Below are 20,989 nucleotides of genomic sequence, written 5' to 3' on the forward strand. Positions count from 1 at the left end.
TCAGAGTGCGTTTGTGTCTGTTACTAGGCTTGAGTAAATTGTGATGAAAAAAAGGAGAACATAAATTGTGATATTTTTTTTGCATCTCTGCCGGTGAATAACACCATGCGACAAAATATCAAAGAAAATGAATAAAGGGGATTAAACAGAAGGATTTGTAGATACAGTAATAATTATAATCCATTTTAATCCATATTATACATCTATGGATAGGGAAAAGGATCCTCTTTCCAATGGCAGTGTTACATCTGGATTTAGGTCATTTCCTCTCGGTTTTACGATAAAAGAGAGATATAATTAACATTATTTCCATAAATTCATATTTGTTTAACAAACCTCAACTGTGTGAATTTGGGAGGGTTCTCTGGTTTCTGTGGTTACTGGGAGCAGAGTGCATCCTGATTGGCCAGCTGAGGCCTTTCCCATAATGAGTCTAATTACATCTGATCAATATCTGCCTGCAATCTCCTAAATGCTCTCTAGATTAACATTCTAAACAGTTTATATTATGTTGCAGTGTTTGATACAGTAACTGACAGGAAGCACACTTGAGTCCAAAGCTCCTTCTGAGTCTTTCTGTGCTTGCCAATGAGACTCCGGTATCGCTTGCCTGACCGCAGCAGTTCAAAGAAGCAGTTGTTTGGGTGGCTGGGGTCTTTGATTATTCTCTTAGCCTTACCCATGCAGCGCTTGTTGTAAATGTTTTGGAGTGGGAAGCCCCCCAACTTTTTTTGTTAAGAGTGTAGAACAGCAGGCCTTTGCGCACAAACCCACCCCTCCCTCCCCTGCTAAAACAGGTGTGTTATTTTTACACTGCCTGTAGACTAATAGGCTGCCCATACGATTTGGTTAATCTTGTATGAGCAACGGAAACTAGGAGACAAACACAAGTAGAGACAAACACAGAAAACACAAGAGACAAACACAGTAAAAGACAAACACAGTAGAAGACAAACACAGACAAACACAGTAAAGCCAGACACAGTAGACAAGCACAGAAACACAGTAGAGACAAACACAGTAAAGACAAACACAGTAGAGACAAACAGAGTAAAGACAAACACAGAAACACAGTAGAGACAAACAGAGAAACACAGTAAAATTAACAATCTTTTATTTTATTGGCAACATGACAGATAACATTAGGATCAAAGTATTCAACAGGGTCTGAAGAACCAGTGAGTTTGATTAACTGAGTGCAGGGATATCATAGCCTCTCTGTAGTGAATACTTACTCTGTAGAGTACACACACACACACACACACACACACACACACACACACACACACACACACACACACACACACACACACACACACACACACACACACACACACACACACACACACACACACACACACACACACACACACACACACACACACACACACACACACACACACACATTTTCCTAAAGTTCCTATTTTCCTTTTTCTGTTCTGTTTCTCTCTGATGCACAATACAGTTAATCCGACCAGTTCAGCCACAGTACAGTTCATATGACACCGGTTTCAGTCACATTACAGTTAATCTGACACCAGTTCAGTCACAGTACAGTTAATCTGACACCAGTTCAGTCACATTACAGTTAATCTGACACCAGTTCAGCTACAGTACAGTTAATCTGACACCAGGCCAGCCACAGTACAGTTAATTTGACACCAGGTCAGCCACAGTACAGTTAATCTGACACCAGGTCAGCCACAGTACAGTTAATCTGACACCAGTTCAGTCACAGTACAGTTAATCAGACACCAGTTCAGTCACAGACTCACAGTACAGTTAATCTGACACCAGTTCAGTCACATTACAGTTAATCTGACACCAGGTCAGTCACATTAGGGTTAATCTGACACCAGTTCAGTCACAGTACAGTTAATCTGACACCAGTTCATTCACATTAATGGCCGTCTTTTTGAGTTATATACACTGACTTTGTTACATAATCCATGAATTGCCATCAAAGGGGATTTACGCCCAATTTCAGAATTCATACATGTTGTTCCTCTGGTCAAAGACAGCACACAAATATTAGTGAACGTCAATAGCTCTCTCCCAGAGTGCTAGAACTCAAATCAGGTGTACAGTCTGGAGCTGCTCCAAAGATAATGAATTGGGTAAGTGACACTGAGAGCACCCAGGGGGATGTTCTGAGTATGCAGGTATGTTTCTTCAGAACTGAGAACACTGCCATAAAAATAATAAAGCAAATTTGCATATAAGAAGTCAAACAAACGTGTTGTTGGTGCATACATTCAGTCTCCCGTTCATTGTCAATGGAACAGCTCCAGAATGTATACCTGGTGACATCACAAGTTTGAGTCTTGGCCATGGAAATAGTGAGTGAGTGTGAGTGTGGGTGTGAGTGTGTGAGAGAGAGAGAGAGAGAGAGAGAGAGAGAGAGAGAGAGAGAGAGAGAGAGAGAGAGAGAGAGAGAGAGAGAGAGAGAGAGAGAGAGAGAGAGAGAGAGAGAGAGAGAGAACAATGCATTATGGGTTTTGATGGCATTATCACCATGGCCTTCCAGAAGATAACATGGAGTATAGTTATATAATATATATAGGTAAATATATAATATGGAGTCTAGTTATGATTGATTGATTTTATTTATGGATCCAAAGACACAACAAATCCAATGACGTGCAGAAGTGACAACACTAATATGGAGTCTAGTTATATACTATATATGTATATATATATAATGTGGAGTATATGGAGTAGAGTTTTTATTCCTAATGCTCCTTTTTATTTCCAGGAATCTTGTGTCGTTGTCTTGAGTGTTGTTTACACACAGTCGTTCTTGTCATCAGTGTTGGATACAGTAATAGGCTGTTCCTCCTACCCTGATTAATTGCAGTATATACAACATGATTGGCTCTTACCTGTGTGTTGGCTGTTTGTGATTGGTGCAGACGGCTGTCTGATAGTCATGGCTGATACACGCCTTGTGAGGAGGGCAGTGCACCTTCAGACAGGGGTTCTTGGTGGCGTCTGGACCTATGGAGAGAGATTAGGAACAAACGTCAGCTCTGAACTGAGAGCAGACCTGGTCAAATAGTGTGTGTGAATAATTATTAGTGTTTGTTAAAAATGACGTGTACCTGCATGGAGTTAGTTTGGTTTACTGCATCAGAACAGTTAAGATAAGTGTCAGGTAAGTCGTCAATCATAGGAAAGTAGTATTTACTATCTCAAGTGTACAAACCCCACCCATCTGGGATTCCAATGTGGATAAAACAAATGAGATAAGATACGATAAGATAATATATTCCTTTGTTGGTTCCTTGGGGAAATTCGGCATCATAGCAGCATGGGGGAGGGGAGGTACAGGTATGGGCCGGGTAACAGCAGAAAGACATAAATATACTGTAGACATACAATTTAATCTTTGAATATAAAAATATGAGAACAATTAACAGTGTAAACAAATGTGCAGTTGAAGGTCTGTATGCCCTATGAGTTATAGTATACAACATATTACATATGAAATACTGAATGATGGGGAAACTGAGGCCATGGACACAGTTGGGCATTAAGGTGTAGAGCTGATATGCAACTTGAATGCAACAAACCTCATAAATATGGAAAACCATCAACTGAACTCAATTGAAGTCTCAGTGTAAATAACATTGAAACAATGTTGACATTTATGTGACATTTAGTTGTCAACATTAATTCAACGTTGATTCAGTGTTGATTCAGAATAACATTTTCAACATTAACCAAAAACGATGATTCTGATGTAATTTCAACATTGAATCAATGTCACCTTGCTCTCTCTGGGAACCAGCTGTCTCTATTTTCCAACCAGTACACTGCCTTCTTATACTGATTACACTGTCTGAATACAACCAGTACACGGCCTTCTTATACTGATTATACTTTCTGAATACAACCAGTACACTGCCTTCATATACTGATTATACTGTCTGAATACAACCAGTACACTGCCTTCTTATACTAATTACACTGTCTGAATACAACCAGTACACTGCCTTCTTACACTGATTACACTGTCTGAATACAACCAGTACACTGCCTTCTTACACTGATTATACTTTTACAGGATTAAACACTATCTATAGAGAGAAGTCCCTCCTCTTCCTCTAACTGTTACAAGTGAGGGTATTGAGGGAAGTAGAGTAGAACCCAATTTGCAGGAAAGGAATGGAGGGAGGCAGAGACGGCAGGATACGTGTAGATAAGGACTTTACTAGTACAACTTAACACTACACGAAACAAAAAGAACATAAATGTTGCAGCCGAGCTGGCACTAATAACATCGAACTGAGAGCACGGAAAATAACAGGCAATAAAACAAAACACTAACAAAACTTACTTCGAACAAATAACAGCAGTGCAAGCCGACAAGGACAGGAACAAGGGGTAACCGGAGGTATGATGCCACAAAGAGGTGAAGACAGAACCACACTTAAATACAACACTAATTATAATTGGTAACAGCTGGCGCCAGTCCAAAACACAGAATAACACAACTAGACACAAAAGCATTATACAAATAACACAACCAGACAGGGGAACAACATCACACAAGGAAGGTAAAGTCATCAACAACACACACAATGAAATCACATTAATTATACTATTAATCATATTAATCACATTTGCCAACACGGGTAATGATCTGCTGGTGACCACTAGAGGGTGGTATGAGACCATAGTTTCTCTTCTCATCACAGCCCCACCCAGGGCTTGGTCTCGGATCGTTACACTAACCTCCATGAGACACTATCTATAGAGAGAAGACCCTCCTCTTCCTCTAACCTCCATGAGACACTATATATAGAGAGAAGACGCTCCTCTTACTCTAACCTCCACGAGACACTATCTATAGAGAGAATACCCTCCTCTTCCTCAAACCTCCATGAGACACTAGCTATAGAGAGAAGACCCTCCTCTTCCTCTAACCTCCATGAGACACTATCTATAGAGAGAAGACCCCCCTCTTCCTCTAACCTCCATGAGACACTATCTATAAAGATAAGACCCTCCTCTTCCTCTAACCTCCATGAGACACTATAGAGAGAAGACCCTCCTCTTCCTCTAACCTCCATGAGACACTATAGAGAGAAGACCCTCCTCTTCCTCTAACCACCATGACACTATCTATAGAGAGAAGACCCTCCTCTTCCTCTAACCTCCATGATACACTATCTATAGAGAGAAGTCCCTCCTCTTCCTCTAACCTCCATGAGACACTATCTATAGAGAGAAGACCCTCCTCTTCCTCTAACCTCCATGAGACACTATAGAGAGAAGTCCCTCCTCTTCCTCTAACCTCCATGAGACACTATCTATAGAGAGAAGACCCTCCTCTTCCTCTAACCTCCATGAGACACTATCTATAGAGAGAAGACCCTCCTCTTCCTCTAACCTCCATGAGACACTATAGAGAGAAGACCCTCCTCTTCCTCTAACCTCCATGAGACACTATAGAGAGAAGACCCTCCTCTTCCTCTAACCTCCATGAGACACTATCTCTAGAGAGAAGACCCTCCTCTTCCTCTAACCTCCATGAGACACTATCTATAGAGAGAAGACCCTCCTCTTCCTCTAACCTCCATGAGACACTATAGAGAGAAGTCCCTCCTCTTCCTGTAACCTCCATGAGACACTATAGAGAGAAGACCCCCCTCTTCCTCTAACCTCCATGAGACACTATAGAGAGAAGACCCTCCTCTTCTCTAACCTCCATGAGACACTATCTATAGAGAGAAGACCCTCCACTTCCTCTAACCTCCATGAGACACTATAGAGAGAAGACCCTCCTCTTCTCTAACCTCCATGAGACACTATAGAGAGAAGACCCCCCTCTTCCTCTAACCTCCATGAGACACTATCTATAGAGAGAAGACCATCCTCTTCCTCTAACCTCCATGAGACACTATCTATAGAGAGAAGTCCCTCCTCTTCCTCTAACCTCCATGAGACACTATCTATAGAGAGAAGACCCTCCTCTTCCTCTAACCTCCATGAGACACTATAGAGAGAAGTCCCTCCTCTTCCTCTAACCTCCATGAGACACTATCTATAGAGAGAAGACCCTCCTCTTCCTCTAACCTCCATGAGACACTATCTATAGAGAGAAGACCCTCCTCTTCCTCTAACCTCCATGAGACACTATAGAGAGAAGACCCTCCTCTTCCTCTAACCTCCATGAGACACTATAGAGAGAAGACCCTCCTCTTCCTCTAACCTCCATGAGACACTATCTCTAGAGAGAAGACCCTCCTCTTCCTCTAACCTCCATGAGACACTATCTATAGAGAGAAGACCCTCCTCTTCCTCTAACCTCCATGAGACACTATAGAGAGAAGTCCCTCCTCTTCCTGTAACCTCCATGAGACACTATAGAGAGAAGACCCCCCTCTTCCTCTAACCTCCATGAGACACTATAGAGAGAAGACCCTCCTCTTCTCTAACCTCCATGAGACACTATCTATAGAGAGAAGACCCTCCACTTCCTCTAACCTCCATGAGACACTATAGAGAGAAGACCCTCCTCTTCTCTAACCTCCATGAGACACTATAGAGAGAAGACCCCCCTCTTCCTCTAACCTCCATGAGACACTATCTATAGAGAGAAGACCATCCTCTTCCTCTAACCTCCATGAGACACTATCTATAGAGAGAAGTCCCTCCTCTTCCTCTAACCTCCATGAGACACTATCTATAGAGAGAAGACCCTCCTCTTCCTCTAACCTCCATGAGACACTATCTATAGAGAGAAGACCCTCCTCTTCCTCTAACCTCCATGAGACACTATAGAGAGAAGACCCTCCTCTTCCTCTAACCTCCATGAGACACTATAGAGAGAAGACCCTCCTCTTCCTCTAACCTCCATGAGACACTATCTCTAGAGAGAAGACCCTCCTTTTCCTCTAACCTCCATGAGACACTATCTATAGAGAGAAGACCCTCCTCTTCCTCTAACCTCCATGAGACACTATAGAGAGAAGTCCCTCCTCTTCCTCTAACCTCCATGAGACACTATAGAGAGAAGACCCCCCTCTTCCTCTAACCTCCATGAGACACTATCTATAGAGAGAAGACCCTCCACTTCCTCTAACCTCCATGAGACACTATAGAGAGAAGACCCTCCTCTTCCTCTAACCTCCATGAGACACTATCTATAGAGAGAAGACCCTCCTCTTCCTCTAACCTCCATGAGACACTATCTATAGAGAGAAGACCCTTCTCTTCCTCTAACCTCCATGAGACACTATCTATAGAGAGAAGACCCTCCTCTTCCTCTAACCTCCATGAGACACTATAGAGAGAAGACCCTCCTCTTCCTCTAACCTCCATGAGACACTATAGAGAGAAGACCCTCCTCTTCCTCTAACCTCCATGAGACACTATCTATAGAGAGAAGACCCTCCTCTTCCTCTAACCTCCATGAGACACTATCTATAGAGAGAAGACCCTCCTCTTCCTCTAACATCCATGATACACTATCTATAGAGAGAAGACCCTCCTCTTCCTCTAACCTCCATGAGACACTATCTATAGAGAGAAGACCCTCCTCTTCCTCTAACCTCCATGAGACATTATCTATAGAGAGAAGACCCTCATCTTCCTCTAACCTCCATGAGACACTATAGAGAGAAGACCCTCCTCTTCCTCTAACCTCCATGAGACACTATCTCTAGAGAGAAGACCCTCCTCTTCCTCTAACCTCCATGAGACACTATCTCTAGAGAGAAGACCCTCCTCTTCCTCTAACCTCCATGAGACACTATGGAGAGAAGACCCTCCTCTTCCTCTAACCTCCATTAGACACTATAGAGAGAAGACCCTCCTCTTCCTCTAACCTCCATGAGACACTATAGAGAGAAGACCCTCCTCTTCCTCTAACCTCCATGAGACACTATAGAGAGAAGACCCTCCTCTTCCTCTAACCTCCATGAGACACTATCTATAGAGAGAAGACCCTCCTCTTCCTCTAACCTCCATGAGACACTATAGAGAGAAGACCCCCCTCTTCCTCTAACCTCCATGAGACACTATAGAGAGAAGACCCTCCTCTTCCTCTAACCTCCATGAGACACTATAGAGAGAAGACCCCCCTCTTCCTCTAACCTCCATGAGACACTATCTATAGAGAGAAGACCATCCTCTTCCTCTAACCTCCATGAGACACTATAGAGAGAAGACCCTCCTCTTCCTCTAACCTCCATGAGACACTATCTATAGAGAGAAGTCCCTCCTCTTCCTCTAACCTCCATGAGACACTATCTATAGAGAGAAGACCCTCATCTTCCTCTAACCTCCATGAGACACTATCTATAGAGAGAAGACCCTCCTCTTCCTCTAACCTCCATGAGACACTATAGAGAGAAGACCCTCCTCTTCCTCTAACCTCCATGAGACACTATAGAGAGAAGACCCTCCTCTTCCTCTAACCTCCATGAGACACTATAGAGAGAAGACCCTCCTCTTACTCTAACCTCCATGAGACACTATCTCTAGAGAGAAGACCCTCCTCTTCCTCTAACCTCCATGAGACACTATCTATAGAGAGAAGACCGTCCTCTTCCTCTAACCTCCATGAGACACTATAGAGAGAAGTCCCTCCTCTTCCTCTAACCTCCATGAGACACTATAGAGAGAAGACCCCCCTCTTCCTCTAACCTCCATGAGACACTATCTATAGAGAGAAGACCCTCCACTTCCTCTAACCTCCATGAGACACTATAGAGAGAAGACCCTCCTCTTCCTCTAACCTCCATGAGACACTATAGAGAAAAGACCCTCCTCTTCCTCTAACCTCCATGAGACACTATAGAGAGAAGTCCCTCCTCTTCCTCTAACCTCCATGAGACACTATCTATAGAGAGAAGACCCTCCTCTTCCTCTAACCTCCATGAGACACTATCTATAGAGAGAAGACCCTTCTCTTCCTCTAACCTCCATGAGACACTATCTATAGAGAGAAGACCCTCCTCTTCCTCTAACCTCCATGAGACACTATAGAGAGAAGACCCTCCTCTTCCTCTAACCTCCATGAGACACTATAGAGAGAAGACCCTCCTCTTCCTCTAACCTCCATGAGACACTATCTATAGAGAGAAGACCCTCCTCTTCCTCTAACCTCCATGAGACACTATCTATAGAGAGAAGACCCTCCTCTTCCTCTAACATCCATGATACACTATCTATAGAGAGAAGACCCTCCTCTTCCTCTAACCTCCATGAGACACTATCTATAGAGAGAAGACCCTCCTCTTCCTCTAACCTCCATGAGACATTATCTATAGAGAGAAGACCCTCCTCTTCCTCTAACCTCCATGAGACACTATCTATAGAGAGAAGACCCTCCTCTTCCTCTAACCTCCATGAGACACTATCTCTAGAGAGAAGACCCTCCTCTTCCTCTAACCTCCATGAGACACTATCTCTAGAGAGAAGACCCTCCTCTTCCTCTAACCTCCATGAGACACTATGGAGAGAAGACCCTCCTCTTCCTCTAACCTCCATTAGACACTATAGAGAGAAGACCCTCCTCTTCCTCTAACCTCCATGAGACACTATAGAGAGAAGACCCCCCTCTTCCTCTAACCTCCATGAGACACTATCTATAGAGAGAAGACCCTCCTCTTCCTCTAACCTCCATGAGACACTATCTATAGAGAGAAGACCCTCCTCTTCCTCTAACCTCCATTAGACACTATAGAGAGAAGACCCTCCTCTTCCTCTAACCTCCATGAGACACTATGGAGAGAAGACCCTCCTCTTCCTCTAACCTCCATGAGACACTATGGAGAGAAGACCCTCCTCTTCCTCTAACCTCCATTAGACACTATAGAGAGAAGACCCTCCTCTTCCTCTAACCTCCATGAGACACTATAGAGAGAAGACCCTCCTCTTCCTCTAACCACCATGATACACTATAGAGAGAAGACCCTCCTCTTCCTCTAACCTCCATGAGACACTATAGAGAGAAGACCCCCCTCTTCCTCTAACCTCCATGAGACACTATCTTTAGAGAGAAGACCCTCCTCTTCCTCTAACCTCCATGATACACTATCTATAGAGAGAAGACCCTCCTCTTCCTCTAACCTCCATGAGACACTATCTATAGAGAGAAGACCCTCCTCTTCCTCTAACCTCCATGAGACACTATAGAGAGAAGACCCTCCTCTTCCTCTAACCTCCATGAGACACTATCTATAGAGAGAAGACCCTCCTCTTCCTCTAACCTCCATGAGACACTATAGAGAGAAGACCCTCCTCTTCCTCTAACCTCCATGAGACACTATCTATAGAGAGAAGACCCTCCTCTTCCTCTAACCTCCATGAGACACTATAGAGAGAAGACCCTCCTCTTCCTCTAACCTCCATGAGACATTATCTATAGAGAGAAGACCCTCCTCTTCCTCTAACCTCCATGAGACACTATAGAGAGAAGACCCTCCTCTTCCTCTAACCTCCATGAGACACTATAGAGAGAAGACCCTCCTCTTCCTCTAACCTCCATGAGACACTATCTATAGAGAGAAGACCCTCCTCTTCCTCTAACCTCCATGAGACACTATAGAGAGAAGACCCTCCTCTTCCTCTAACCACCATGACACTATCTATAGAGAGAAGACCCTCCTCTTCATCTAACCTCCATGATACACTATCTATAGAGAGAAGTCCCTCCTCTTCCTCTAACCTCCATGAGACACTATAGAGAGAAGTCCCTCCTCTTCCTCTAACCTCCATGAGACACTATCTATAGAGAGAAGACCCTCCTCTTCCTCTAACCTCCATGAGACACTATCTATAGAGAGAAGACCCTCCTCTTCCTCTAACCTCCATGAGACACTATCTATAGAGAGAAGTCCCTCCTCTTCATCTAACCTCCATGATACACTATCTAGAGAGAGAAGTCCCTCCTCTTCCTCTAACCTCCATGAGACACTATAGAGAGAAGTCCCTCCTCTTCCTCTAACCTCCATGAGACACTATCTATAGAGAGAAGACCCTCCTCTTCCTCTAACCTCCATGAGACACTATCTATAGAGAGAAGACCCTCCTCTTCCTCTAACCTCCATGAGACACTATATATAGAGAGAAGACCCTCCTCTTCCTCTAACCTCCATGAGACACTATAGAGAGAAGACCCTCCTCTTCCTCTAACCTCCATGAGACACTATAGAGAGAAGACCCTCCTCTTCCTCTAACCTCCATGAGACACTATCTCTAGAGAGAAGACCCTCCTCTTCCTCTAACCTCCATGAGACACTATCTATAGAGAGAAGACCCTCCTCTTCCTCTAACCTCCATGATACACTATCTATAGAGAGAAGCCCCTCCTCTTCCTCTAACCTCCATGAGACACTATAGAGAGAAGACCCTCCTCTTCCTCTAACCTCCATGAGACACTATAGAGAGAAGACCCTCCTCTTCCTCTAACCTCCATGAGACACTATCTATAGAGAGAATACCCTCCTCTTCCTTTAACCTCCATGAGACACTATAGAGAGAAGACCCTCCTCTTCCTCTAACCTCCATGAGACATTATCTATAGAGAGAAGACCCTCCTCTTCCTCTAACCTCCATGAGACACTATCTATAGAGAGAAGACCCTCCTCTTCCTCTAACCTCCATGAGACACTATCTATAGAGAGAAGACCCTCCTCTTCCTCTAACCTCCATGAGACACTATAGAGAGAAGACCCTCCTCTTCCTCTAACCTCCATGAGACACTATAGAGAGAAGACCCTCCTCTTCCTCTAACCTCCATGAGACACTATCTATAGAGAGAAGACCCTCCTCTTCCTCGAACCTCCATGAGACACTATAGAGAGAAGACCCTCCTCTTCTCTAACCTCCATGAGACACTATAGAGAGAAGACCCTCCTCTTCCTCTAACCTCCATGAGACACTATAGAGAGAATACTGTTATGGTTTGACACCGACCCCAAACGCACGACACAAGAGAGTAGGAATTCAGAGTTGCCAAATACAAGGGCTTGTTTATTTGAATACTAAATATAAAGAGTACAGGATAGGCAAGTCAACAAGACAGGTACATAGGCCAGGGGGGCAAAAGTTCTGCTGCTCTGCAGCTTCTCCCGTGGTGGTAGTTTGGGAATAGCAGATGTTGACGTCAGAACCGCTCTGCAGAATTCTCTCGGCAGAATCTCCGATGTGTTGCGAGACCGAGAGAGGGAGAGAGGGAACGAGTCAACAACAGTGCAGGTTGAACGAGCAGGAGAACAGGGTGAACTAATCTTCGTGTAATTAAACACAGTGAGCACAATTCCAAAACAAATCCCAAGTGAATCTCTTCGTGTAATACACACAGTGAGCAAAATTCCAAACACAGTCCCAAGTGAATATCTTCGTGTAATATACACACAGTAGTGAAGTCCAAAAACAATCCAAATGTGAAATAATATCTTCGGTGTGAGCAACACACAGAGGGAGAAGAAAAGTCCCAAAAATATTATCCCAGAGGGAACAAACAAAAGGGAACGCTGGGTGAGTGACTGTCTGACAAAAAGGTGGTAATCTTCAGTGTAATAGTAACACACGAAAAACGGAATAGATCAAGACAGTCAATAAAAACTCACCCAGACGTAATGCGTAATGGTGCTGGAACAACAGCGGAGCGAGCGCGCGCCACGGGAACAGGTGTCCAAGAGGAAGGCTTCTTGGAAAAATCCTGGAGATAGCACAGAGAGCAAAAGCAGCAGCAGCAGCAAAACGGAGAATGCAACCAGAGAAAAATCAAGACGATCCAACAAACTTAGAGTGGAGAAACGGGGTATAAATAATAAGGGATTGATTGATTGACAAGCAGTGACAGCTGGGGAATGTGATTGAAAAGCGTGCGGACCTGAGAGAACCAATCAGCGACGTCTCTGATGACGTCACTGGGGAGAAGCGTGTGAATGAGGGAATTGAAATACTTAACAGAAAAAACAAATGAAAACAGAGCGAGGTGGTTAAAGGAACAGAACGAGTGAGAGAGCAAGGACAGAAACCTCACAAATACCCTCCTCTTCCTCTAACCTCCATGAGACACTATCTATAGAGAGAAGACCCTCCTCTTCTCTAACCTCCATGAGACACTATAGAGAGAAGACCCTCCTCTTCCTCTAACCTCCATGAGACACTATAGAGAGAAGACCCTCCTCTTCCTCTAACCTCCATGAGACACTATAGAGAGAAGACCCTCCTCTTCCTCGAACCTCCATGAGACACTATCTATAGAGAGAAGACCCTCCTCTTCCTCTAACCTCCATGAGACACTATAGAGAATCCATCCATCCATTATCCATCCATCCATCCATCATCCATCCATTATCAATCCATCCATCCACCCATCCATCCATCCATATATCCCACCATCCATCCAATATCTGTGATGTCATGTATTTTAAAAAGCATTTAACCTCATAATAAATCAGTCAAAAGACTTTCATGCAAAACATAAAAAACTGTGATTGAGGCCGATCCATAAAACAACTACTATGTTAAAGCTATAAAAGTCTGTGTTAAATTATTCATAAGAGGAGGGGTGGGGGGGGGGGGGAGAGTGGGGGAGGAAATGTCTAATGTCTTTTGTGTTGTTTGTGGTGTTTTTATTTTTACTCTGTATTTGGTATTTTGTATTTATTAGTTAAGTTTTTATCTGTATTTCTTATTGTCTTGTCATTATTATGATTATTACTGTTGATGTTGTTTTGTTTAACACATTCTGGGAGCCAGCACTTGACGGCCAATCACGTATATATACGTTTTTAACTAGTTTTTTCTTTTATTCGATTTTAATATCCTATTCAATGTCACAGAGCTGTATTTTGGCTGGAAAAGGTATATTGGGACTCCGAAAGTGCAGTACCGGCCATATCCTGGTATTGGCGCTGTCTCCAGAATGCAGTAATCCTTGTTTCAGACTTGGTGTCCCATTTCTTATGCTCCGGGTGGACTTTTCTGTTAGCCTGAAGCGAGGGCTTCACCAGATCGCATGGAATACTTTCTGGGACGCCGAATTCATTATGCAGTAAAGGAATATGGAATCAGCCAATGGACATATGATCTAGCACAGGGGTTCCCAAAGTCGGGGTCGCGAGCCGCCACGGGGGGGGGGGGGGGGGGGGGGGGGTGTATTGTCGCCAGATGATAAAAAAATTTATTAAAAAAATAATTCCAAACGATTTTTTATTTTTTTTTTGCAGTCAGGCCACTGAACTTAGAAGCAGGCCAGGCCAGTGTTTCTAGTTGCACCAGCGCAATAGTTAGATAACCTAGGTGGGGAACAACCAGGAGATCACTGCAACTCACACAAGTTGGAGAACTATCTCTCTCTCTCTCTCTCTTGCTCTCACACACACACAAAGGGAGCCGCATGTGATTGGTGGAGGCGGGACCCTTACAAAAAACTGCTAATCATTGACACATGCTAGCCTGTAATAATCCCCCCCAGAAAAATCTACTTTGCATTTGATATATTGCAAATATATGCCATCACACACACTGGCATTTAAAGGGTTAGAATTATAAAATGAATATGTGGTGTTATGATCAGGGCTGAAGTTGAATAAAATATTGTATTTATCAATTACAAAGAAACTGAAAATCCATACAAATCTGTGTTGTTGCTAATCATACATATGCTAGCCTGTTTTTTAAAGGTGACATGCATTATAAATGTCATTTTTCAGTCTCTAGCATTGTATTATAGTAATAGGAGTTAGTATCAATGTGTTTTAGTGTCTAAATACCATATTGGCGGATTGCTCTGATTCAGCTCAGATCATTTACTGCTCCAGTAAATTAGGCCATCCTGATTTGAAGGCCTGAATGACGTTACTCAGGCTCTGGGTAGCAGACAGTGATGTGATTGGCTCTGTGGTTGTAGCTAATGCCCGCCCACAATCTACCTAGACTGACTACACAGCAGTGGAAACCACTTCCTCATACTGCGGCAGCGAAACCCACCTCTCTGCATGCACTCTGGAGGGAGAGAGAGAGAGAGAGAGAGATAGAGAGCATTGGGGGGGGGGGGGGACCTGCCGCGCAGCACACGGGAGAGAAAGAAAAAAAGGAAGAGAGAGGGAGGAAGGGAGGCCTCCCCCCCACAAGCTGCCGCGCGGCACACCCGAGAGGGAGAGAAAAAAAGAAAGGGAGAGGGAGGGAGGGAGGGAGGGAGAGAGGGGGCCTTGTCAATAACGGCCTGTCTTTTGTTCTCTCTCTCTCTCTCTCTCTCTCTCTCTCTCTCTCTCTCTCTCTCTCTCTCTCTCTGTAACTCTCTCTCTCTCTCTCTCTGTAACTCTCTCTCTCTCTCCCACCCCCCCCCCTCTCTCCCTCTCTCTCTCTCTCTCTCTCTCTCTCTCTCTCTCTATCTCTCTCTGTCTACCAGTCGCAGACTGTGTGGACTGACTGTCACTCAAAGTGCTTATGGGCGGAGCCAGGCCATAACAGCCTGAAATCTTGAAGCTGAAAAATGATGGTTTTGAGTACTTGATTAGAAATATAATTTTCTAATTCTTTTGAAAAAAACCTTACAGATGTCTTCAATAGACCTACAGGAATTGTGTAAAGTTGCCCAAATAGTGTAGGAATAGCAACACATGTCCCCTTTAACAATATTTTGTGATGCCATCACAAACACTGGCATTTAAAGGGTACAAATACAAAAATTCCTGGCCCAGAATGCAGGAAATTAAGTCTTTGTAACAAAAAAAATCCTGGTGGGGGACCCCCAGACCCCCTGCTTAAAAAGTGGCCTGACTGGGGCTATATTTTTTACTATATTTCCTGGCCTGAATGATTTCCCCAGTCCGGCCCTGGTTAAATGCCTCCAATGCTTATTAGTGTGTGTGCGTTTGAACGTTTGCATGTTTCAACCATACATTTCCATTAAAAAAATTATTAATATTATATTTTTATTTTTTTTATTTTTTTACCTCCTATAATAGTGGGGGTTGCGGCTCTCTGACACCGTTTTTTTTGGGTCGCGGCCTGAAAAGTTTGGGAAACCCCTGATCTAGTAGATGGCAATCAAATAACTGGAAAATTCTTTTTGGAATCCAACCGGCCACAGGTAAGAGATATTTGACGTCAATTTCAGCTTGATCGTGCAAGGATTTCATAGCCATCCCCCTGCTCAGCCTATGTTGTGGTAATAACGAATGCCGTTATTGGTAATCAATAATCAGAAACTACTTCCCCCGTGCCCCCCTCCCCCTTTCATGCATTCGTGATGGAACATAATACAGATTTTTAACTCTAGCTTGTGTAGGGACGAAACGCCAATCGATTAAACGTTATTAGCTTAGCGCCTTATAAATAGCTTTGCAGGAATTATCCCAGATCATTTCGATATAACACTAATATTCACCACGGTATAAAACGGGAACGTATTGATGAAAAAATCATCGGAAGGTTCATACTGTCAATTGACAATGACATTGGATCCATAGCTATAATATAAAATATAGATTTAGCTCTACAAACAACGTGACGCACAGTGAATGTTTGTAATGGAAAGGTGGCCTTCCTAGAGTGGGGCCCATCTAATGGCTGGCCGGGAATGTGTTAAAAAAAATAAAAAAAGAAGATATTGATATTATATTATATTGATATTATATTATTTATTATTATATATATATATTATATTAAAATATGTTATTTAGCAGCAGGACGAGTGGATCAGATTGTTCCTCATTATCACCTCTTACCTCCACGTTGCATAAAGTAAACCTCCATAACTTGATAAAAACGTGGCAACTTGTCTGACGTTAACTTCAAAACATGATAATCTCTCAACAGAATGTGACTTTTATGAAGCACATTATTCCTGTCCTCTCCCTTCTGTGGAGCTGGAAGCAGCCCACGTGGTTGAACAAAAAATTCAAAGAAACAGACTAAGAAATGATGTAAACACCATGATCAAAACCGCAAAAAGAAATTTCATCAATGACAAAACTGAGGAAAACAAAAACAAACCCTGCGAACTTTGGAAATTACTCAATAATCAACTAGGCTGCAGTAAAAAACTTAAAACCAGATTCTCAAACATAAACATAAAGACGGACAACACGCTCATCACAGACAAGCTGGATGTAGCCATTACTTAAACATCTTCTTCACAAACATAGCCACAACACTGGTAAACAAACTACCCTCCCACTCAGGGCATTATGGGGTAGAACACATAGTAGCATACTACAAAAACCTAGGGGTCCACAAAGACGACTTCAGACTTGAAATGGTAACAACCGATGAGGTACTCAAAAAATTGAGCGCCCTCCAACCTAACAAGGCCACTGGCCATGACAACATCCCCTCCAAATTCCTCAGAGACTCAGCAGCCGCCATCACCCCAGTCATCACACACATAATAAACCTCTCTATAAAACAGGGACACGTCCCCAAGGACTTCAAAATTGCGAGAGTGACCCCTCTGCACAAAAAGGGCAGCAAATTAGACCCAGGCAACTACCGCCCTGTTTCTATTCTTACCTCCATCTCGAAAGTCATGGAGAAAATAGTCTACGAACAGGTCGAAAAGTACCTGGCGGAAAAAAAATCTAATCTACGAATTCCAATCTGGCTTCAGAACGTCCCACTCCACTGACACATGCCTCCTCTATTTGAACGACCACATCAAACAAGAGGTGGACGCGGGCAAATACTGCGGCATGGTCATGCTGGACCTACAGAAGGCCTTCGACACTGTCAATCACTCCATTCTGATTGACAAGCTAAAAGCAATTGGTTTTGATAGTTTATCAGTGAGCTGGATGCAATCCTACCTGGAGGGGAGAGAACAGATGGTAGAGGCAAACAGTACTCTATCCCCCCCCCTCACAGTGAGCTGTGGTGTTCCACAAGGAAGCATACTAGGACTGCTACTCGTCCTAATTTATGCAAATGACATGTCATCAGCCTGTGACTGCAACTTGTTCCTATTTGCGGACGACTCAGCCCTGCTGGTCTCTGACAAGAACAAGTTGCAGGTTGAAAAAACCCTCAGCTCGGAACTAGGCAAAATCTGCATATGGCTCGCTGATAACAAACTATCATTACACATGGGCAAAACAGAGTCCATTCTCTTCGGTTCAAATAACAAACTCAGCAAGACCGACGGCTTCTCAGTTGCAGTGGGTGACAATATTGTCACAAGGAAAGACGAAATTACCTACCTGGGTTCCATCCTAGAGGCAAATCTTTCCTGTGACAAAATGGCATCCAATGTAATAAAAAAAAGTCAACCAACAAACTAGATTCTTGTACCGGATCTCCTCTCTCGTAAACAAGAATACCCTGAAGACTCTGGCAGGAGCACTCATTCATGGGTACTACGACTATGCGTGCACCTCATGGTACCAAAGCACCTCAAAGGCACTTAAAACAAAATTACAAACTTCACAAAACAAACTGGTCAGACTACTACTTGACCTTACCCCCAGAACCCACCTCAACCCTGCCCACTTTGACAACCTAGGATGGCTTAGAGTAGACGACAGAGTACAGCAACTTGCAATGGGCCTGGTCTACAAGATACACTATACGACTAAGGTACCCATGTACATGTCAAAATACTTCCCAAAGGTCAGTGAATACCACAACCACTACACCAGAGGAAGCTCAACAAATCATGTTAAACCCAGATTCGGCTCAAACAAGGGACTAAACACGTTTCACAATTATGCCACATCAATGTGGAACGCCCTACCCAAAGCTGTAAAGGAATGTGAATCCCTACCCACATTCAAAACCGCTCTTAAAGAGCACCTACGGGAGGCTGCAATTCGAAACTGGCCACCGTAAATGCCCAAAACCCCCACCAACTCCTAATAGACAGTCTCCTCCCCACCGCATGTATATATTCCCTCCCCGCCGTATGTATATTTCTCTCCCACCCACCCACCCCCTCCTAATGTACAGTCCCCTCCCCATCATATGTATATACTCTGTCAGGATCTAGGGGTAACAGTACTGTATATTTGAATACCATTTAAGTCACAAATGTATCAGTACTAAATACCTATATGTCCCTATGCCATAAATGTCATGTATGTTGTGTATGTCATAAATGTCTATATGAATTGAAAATGGGGGACCCTGATGGAAACAAGACAAACGTCTTTCTCAGGTCTGCATCCCCTTAACAATTGTGTGTATTGAGCCGTACTGTATTGTACCCATTCTGCAATCTGTTAAATAAAGTTTTCATTCATTCATTCAAGTAAATCTTCATCCTTAATGCAGTTATCTATTATTTCACACCACCTGTTCTCACTCCAGAATCTAAACACGGCGGTCGCCGTGACGATGTTCTCAGGGGACCGGGATGAACATGGTGTGTCTGCGCCAGAGGAGATTATGATGGAGACAGATGCTAAATAAGCGAGCGGTGAAGATTTGTATTTGCTTGAAATGAGTGTCATGATTATTCATCAGACACTAGTGGAGAGAGAGGCTGTGAAGAGCTGCAGCACGTTGAGATGCAGAGGTGATGAAAGAGGAAAACAGGAGGAAAGTACAAGGATATGTACTAGAAGTCTAGAAGTTTACACTTTCAGACTAATGCAAAGTGGTGTCAGTGATCTCAAAGTGGTGTCAGTGATCTCAAAGTGGTGTCGGTGATCTCAAAGTGGTGTCAGTGATCTCAAAGTCGCACGCACACACACACACACACACCACACCACACCACACACACACACACACACACACACACACACACACACACACACACACACACACACACACACACACACACACACACACACACACACACACACACACACACACACACACAGAGAAGGGTTAGGGTTAGAGGGGACAGACCTTGCCCTTGAAAACAAAAATATATATATGTTATATAAATATATAACACTTTTGTTTCTGCTCTAATCTTTCACGAGTTTAAATCAAAGATCTACGGTAATACTTTTTCTATATACACAAAAGGTTTCTAAAAGATGTTGTTCACAAACTTGTTTAAATCTGTGTTAGTGAGCACTTCTCCTTTGCCAAGATAATCCATCCACCTGACAGGTGTGGCATATCAAGATGCTGATTAGACAGCATGATTATTGCGCAGGTGTGCCTTAGGCTGGTCACAATAAAAGGCCACTCTAAAATGTGCAGTTTTATCTTGAAAATAGACATTTATTAGGCACTGAACTATGGATATCACAGATATGCAGGGGGGGGTGTCAGACAACCACTCAGTATCTGGTGTGACCACCATTTGCCTCACACAGTGCAACACATCTCCTTCGCATGGAGTTGATGAGGTTATTGATTGTGGCCTGTGGAATGTTCCGGGATCATCCCTATGTTCCCCGGGTCCTATGTTCCCCAGGTTCTATGTTCCCCGCTTTGATTGATTAATAGATTGAACATTTTATAAATTTTTATTATTTTATTAATTATTAATGGCCGCCTTGTTTTCGAACAGTTAAGCTTAGGCCCTCTTTCGAACTGGTTAAGGTTAGAGTTTGGAATCAGGGCTGGTGGTCTAAAAAGTTCAATCAATCAATCAATCAATCAAAGTGGGGAACATAGAACCCGGGGAACATAGGACCCGGGGACCATAGACATGCTCCCGGCAATACAACGACCAGGACTAATACCCTCACCGGCTTCCCACCTGTGAACATTGACAATATTGTGTTCATAGTGTGTTCAAGCCGGAAGTACCGCTGCTGGGTATTGAATGCAGGTCTCTGTGGTGGTAGGCGAGTGCTTTTACTAGTACAGCATCTAACCTGGTTGGGCACATTGTCCACATGAGGGTTTAAATTGACCACTTACGTGATTGTTTTGGTTTTGGAATATGTCAGTGAAATCATGCTTTTTATTGTAATTTTTGGAGTAATCCAGTCCCTGAAAATAACCATGGTAAGCATACCCAATAAAATACCGTATACATCCAGTAATTTTAAGAGGTATAAAGGGGAGATGAAGCGTTGAACAATATGAGCCTAGTTTGTTTGTTGTGTACCTTGGGTAA

General features: G+C 43.4%; 1 protein-coding gene across 1 annotated transcript in view; it reads right to left on the reverse strand.

The window, feature by feature from the left end:
- The window catches only part of spock1 (SPARC (osteonectin), cwcv and kazal like domains proteoglycan 1), a gene marked incomplete at both ends in the record, with an annotated part of 56,881 nt that overhangs the window by 30,378 nt on the left and 5,514 nt on the right, over positions 1-20,989 (reverse strand). Inside the window, 1 exon segment of the mRNA XM_084332114.1 lies at positions 2,883-2,997. Coding sequence (XP_084188240.1) covers positions 2,883-2,997 — 115 coding nt within the window.

The sequence above is a fragment of the Notolepis coatsorum genome (assembly GCF_963971535.1).
Source record: "Notolepis coatsorum genome assembly, chromosome: 16".
Lineage (NCBI taxonomy): Eukaryota > Metazoa > Chordata > Actinopteri > Aulopiformes > Paralepididae > Notolepis > Notolepis coatsorum.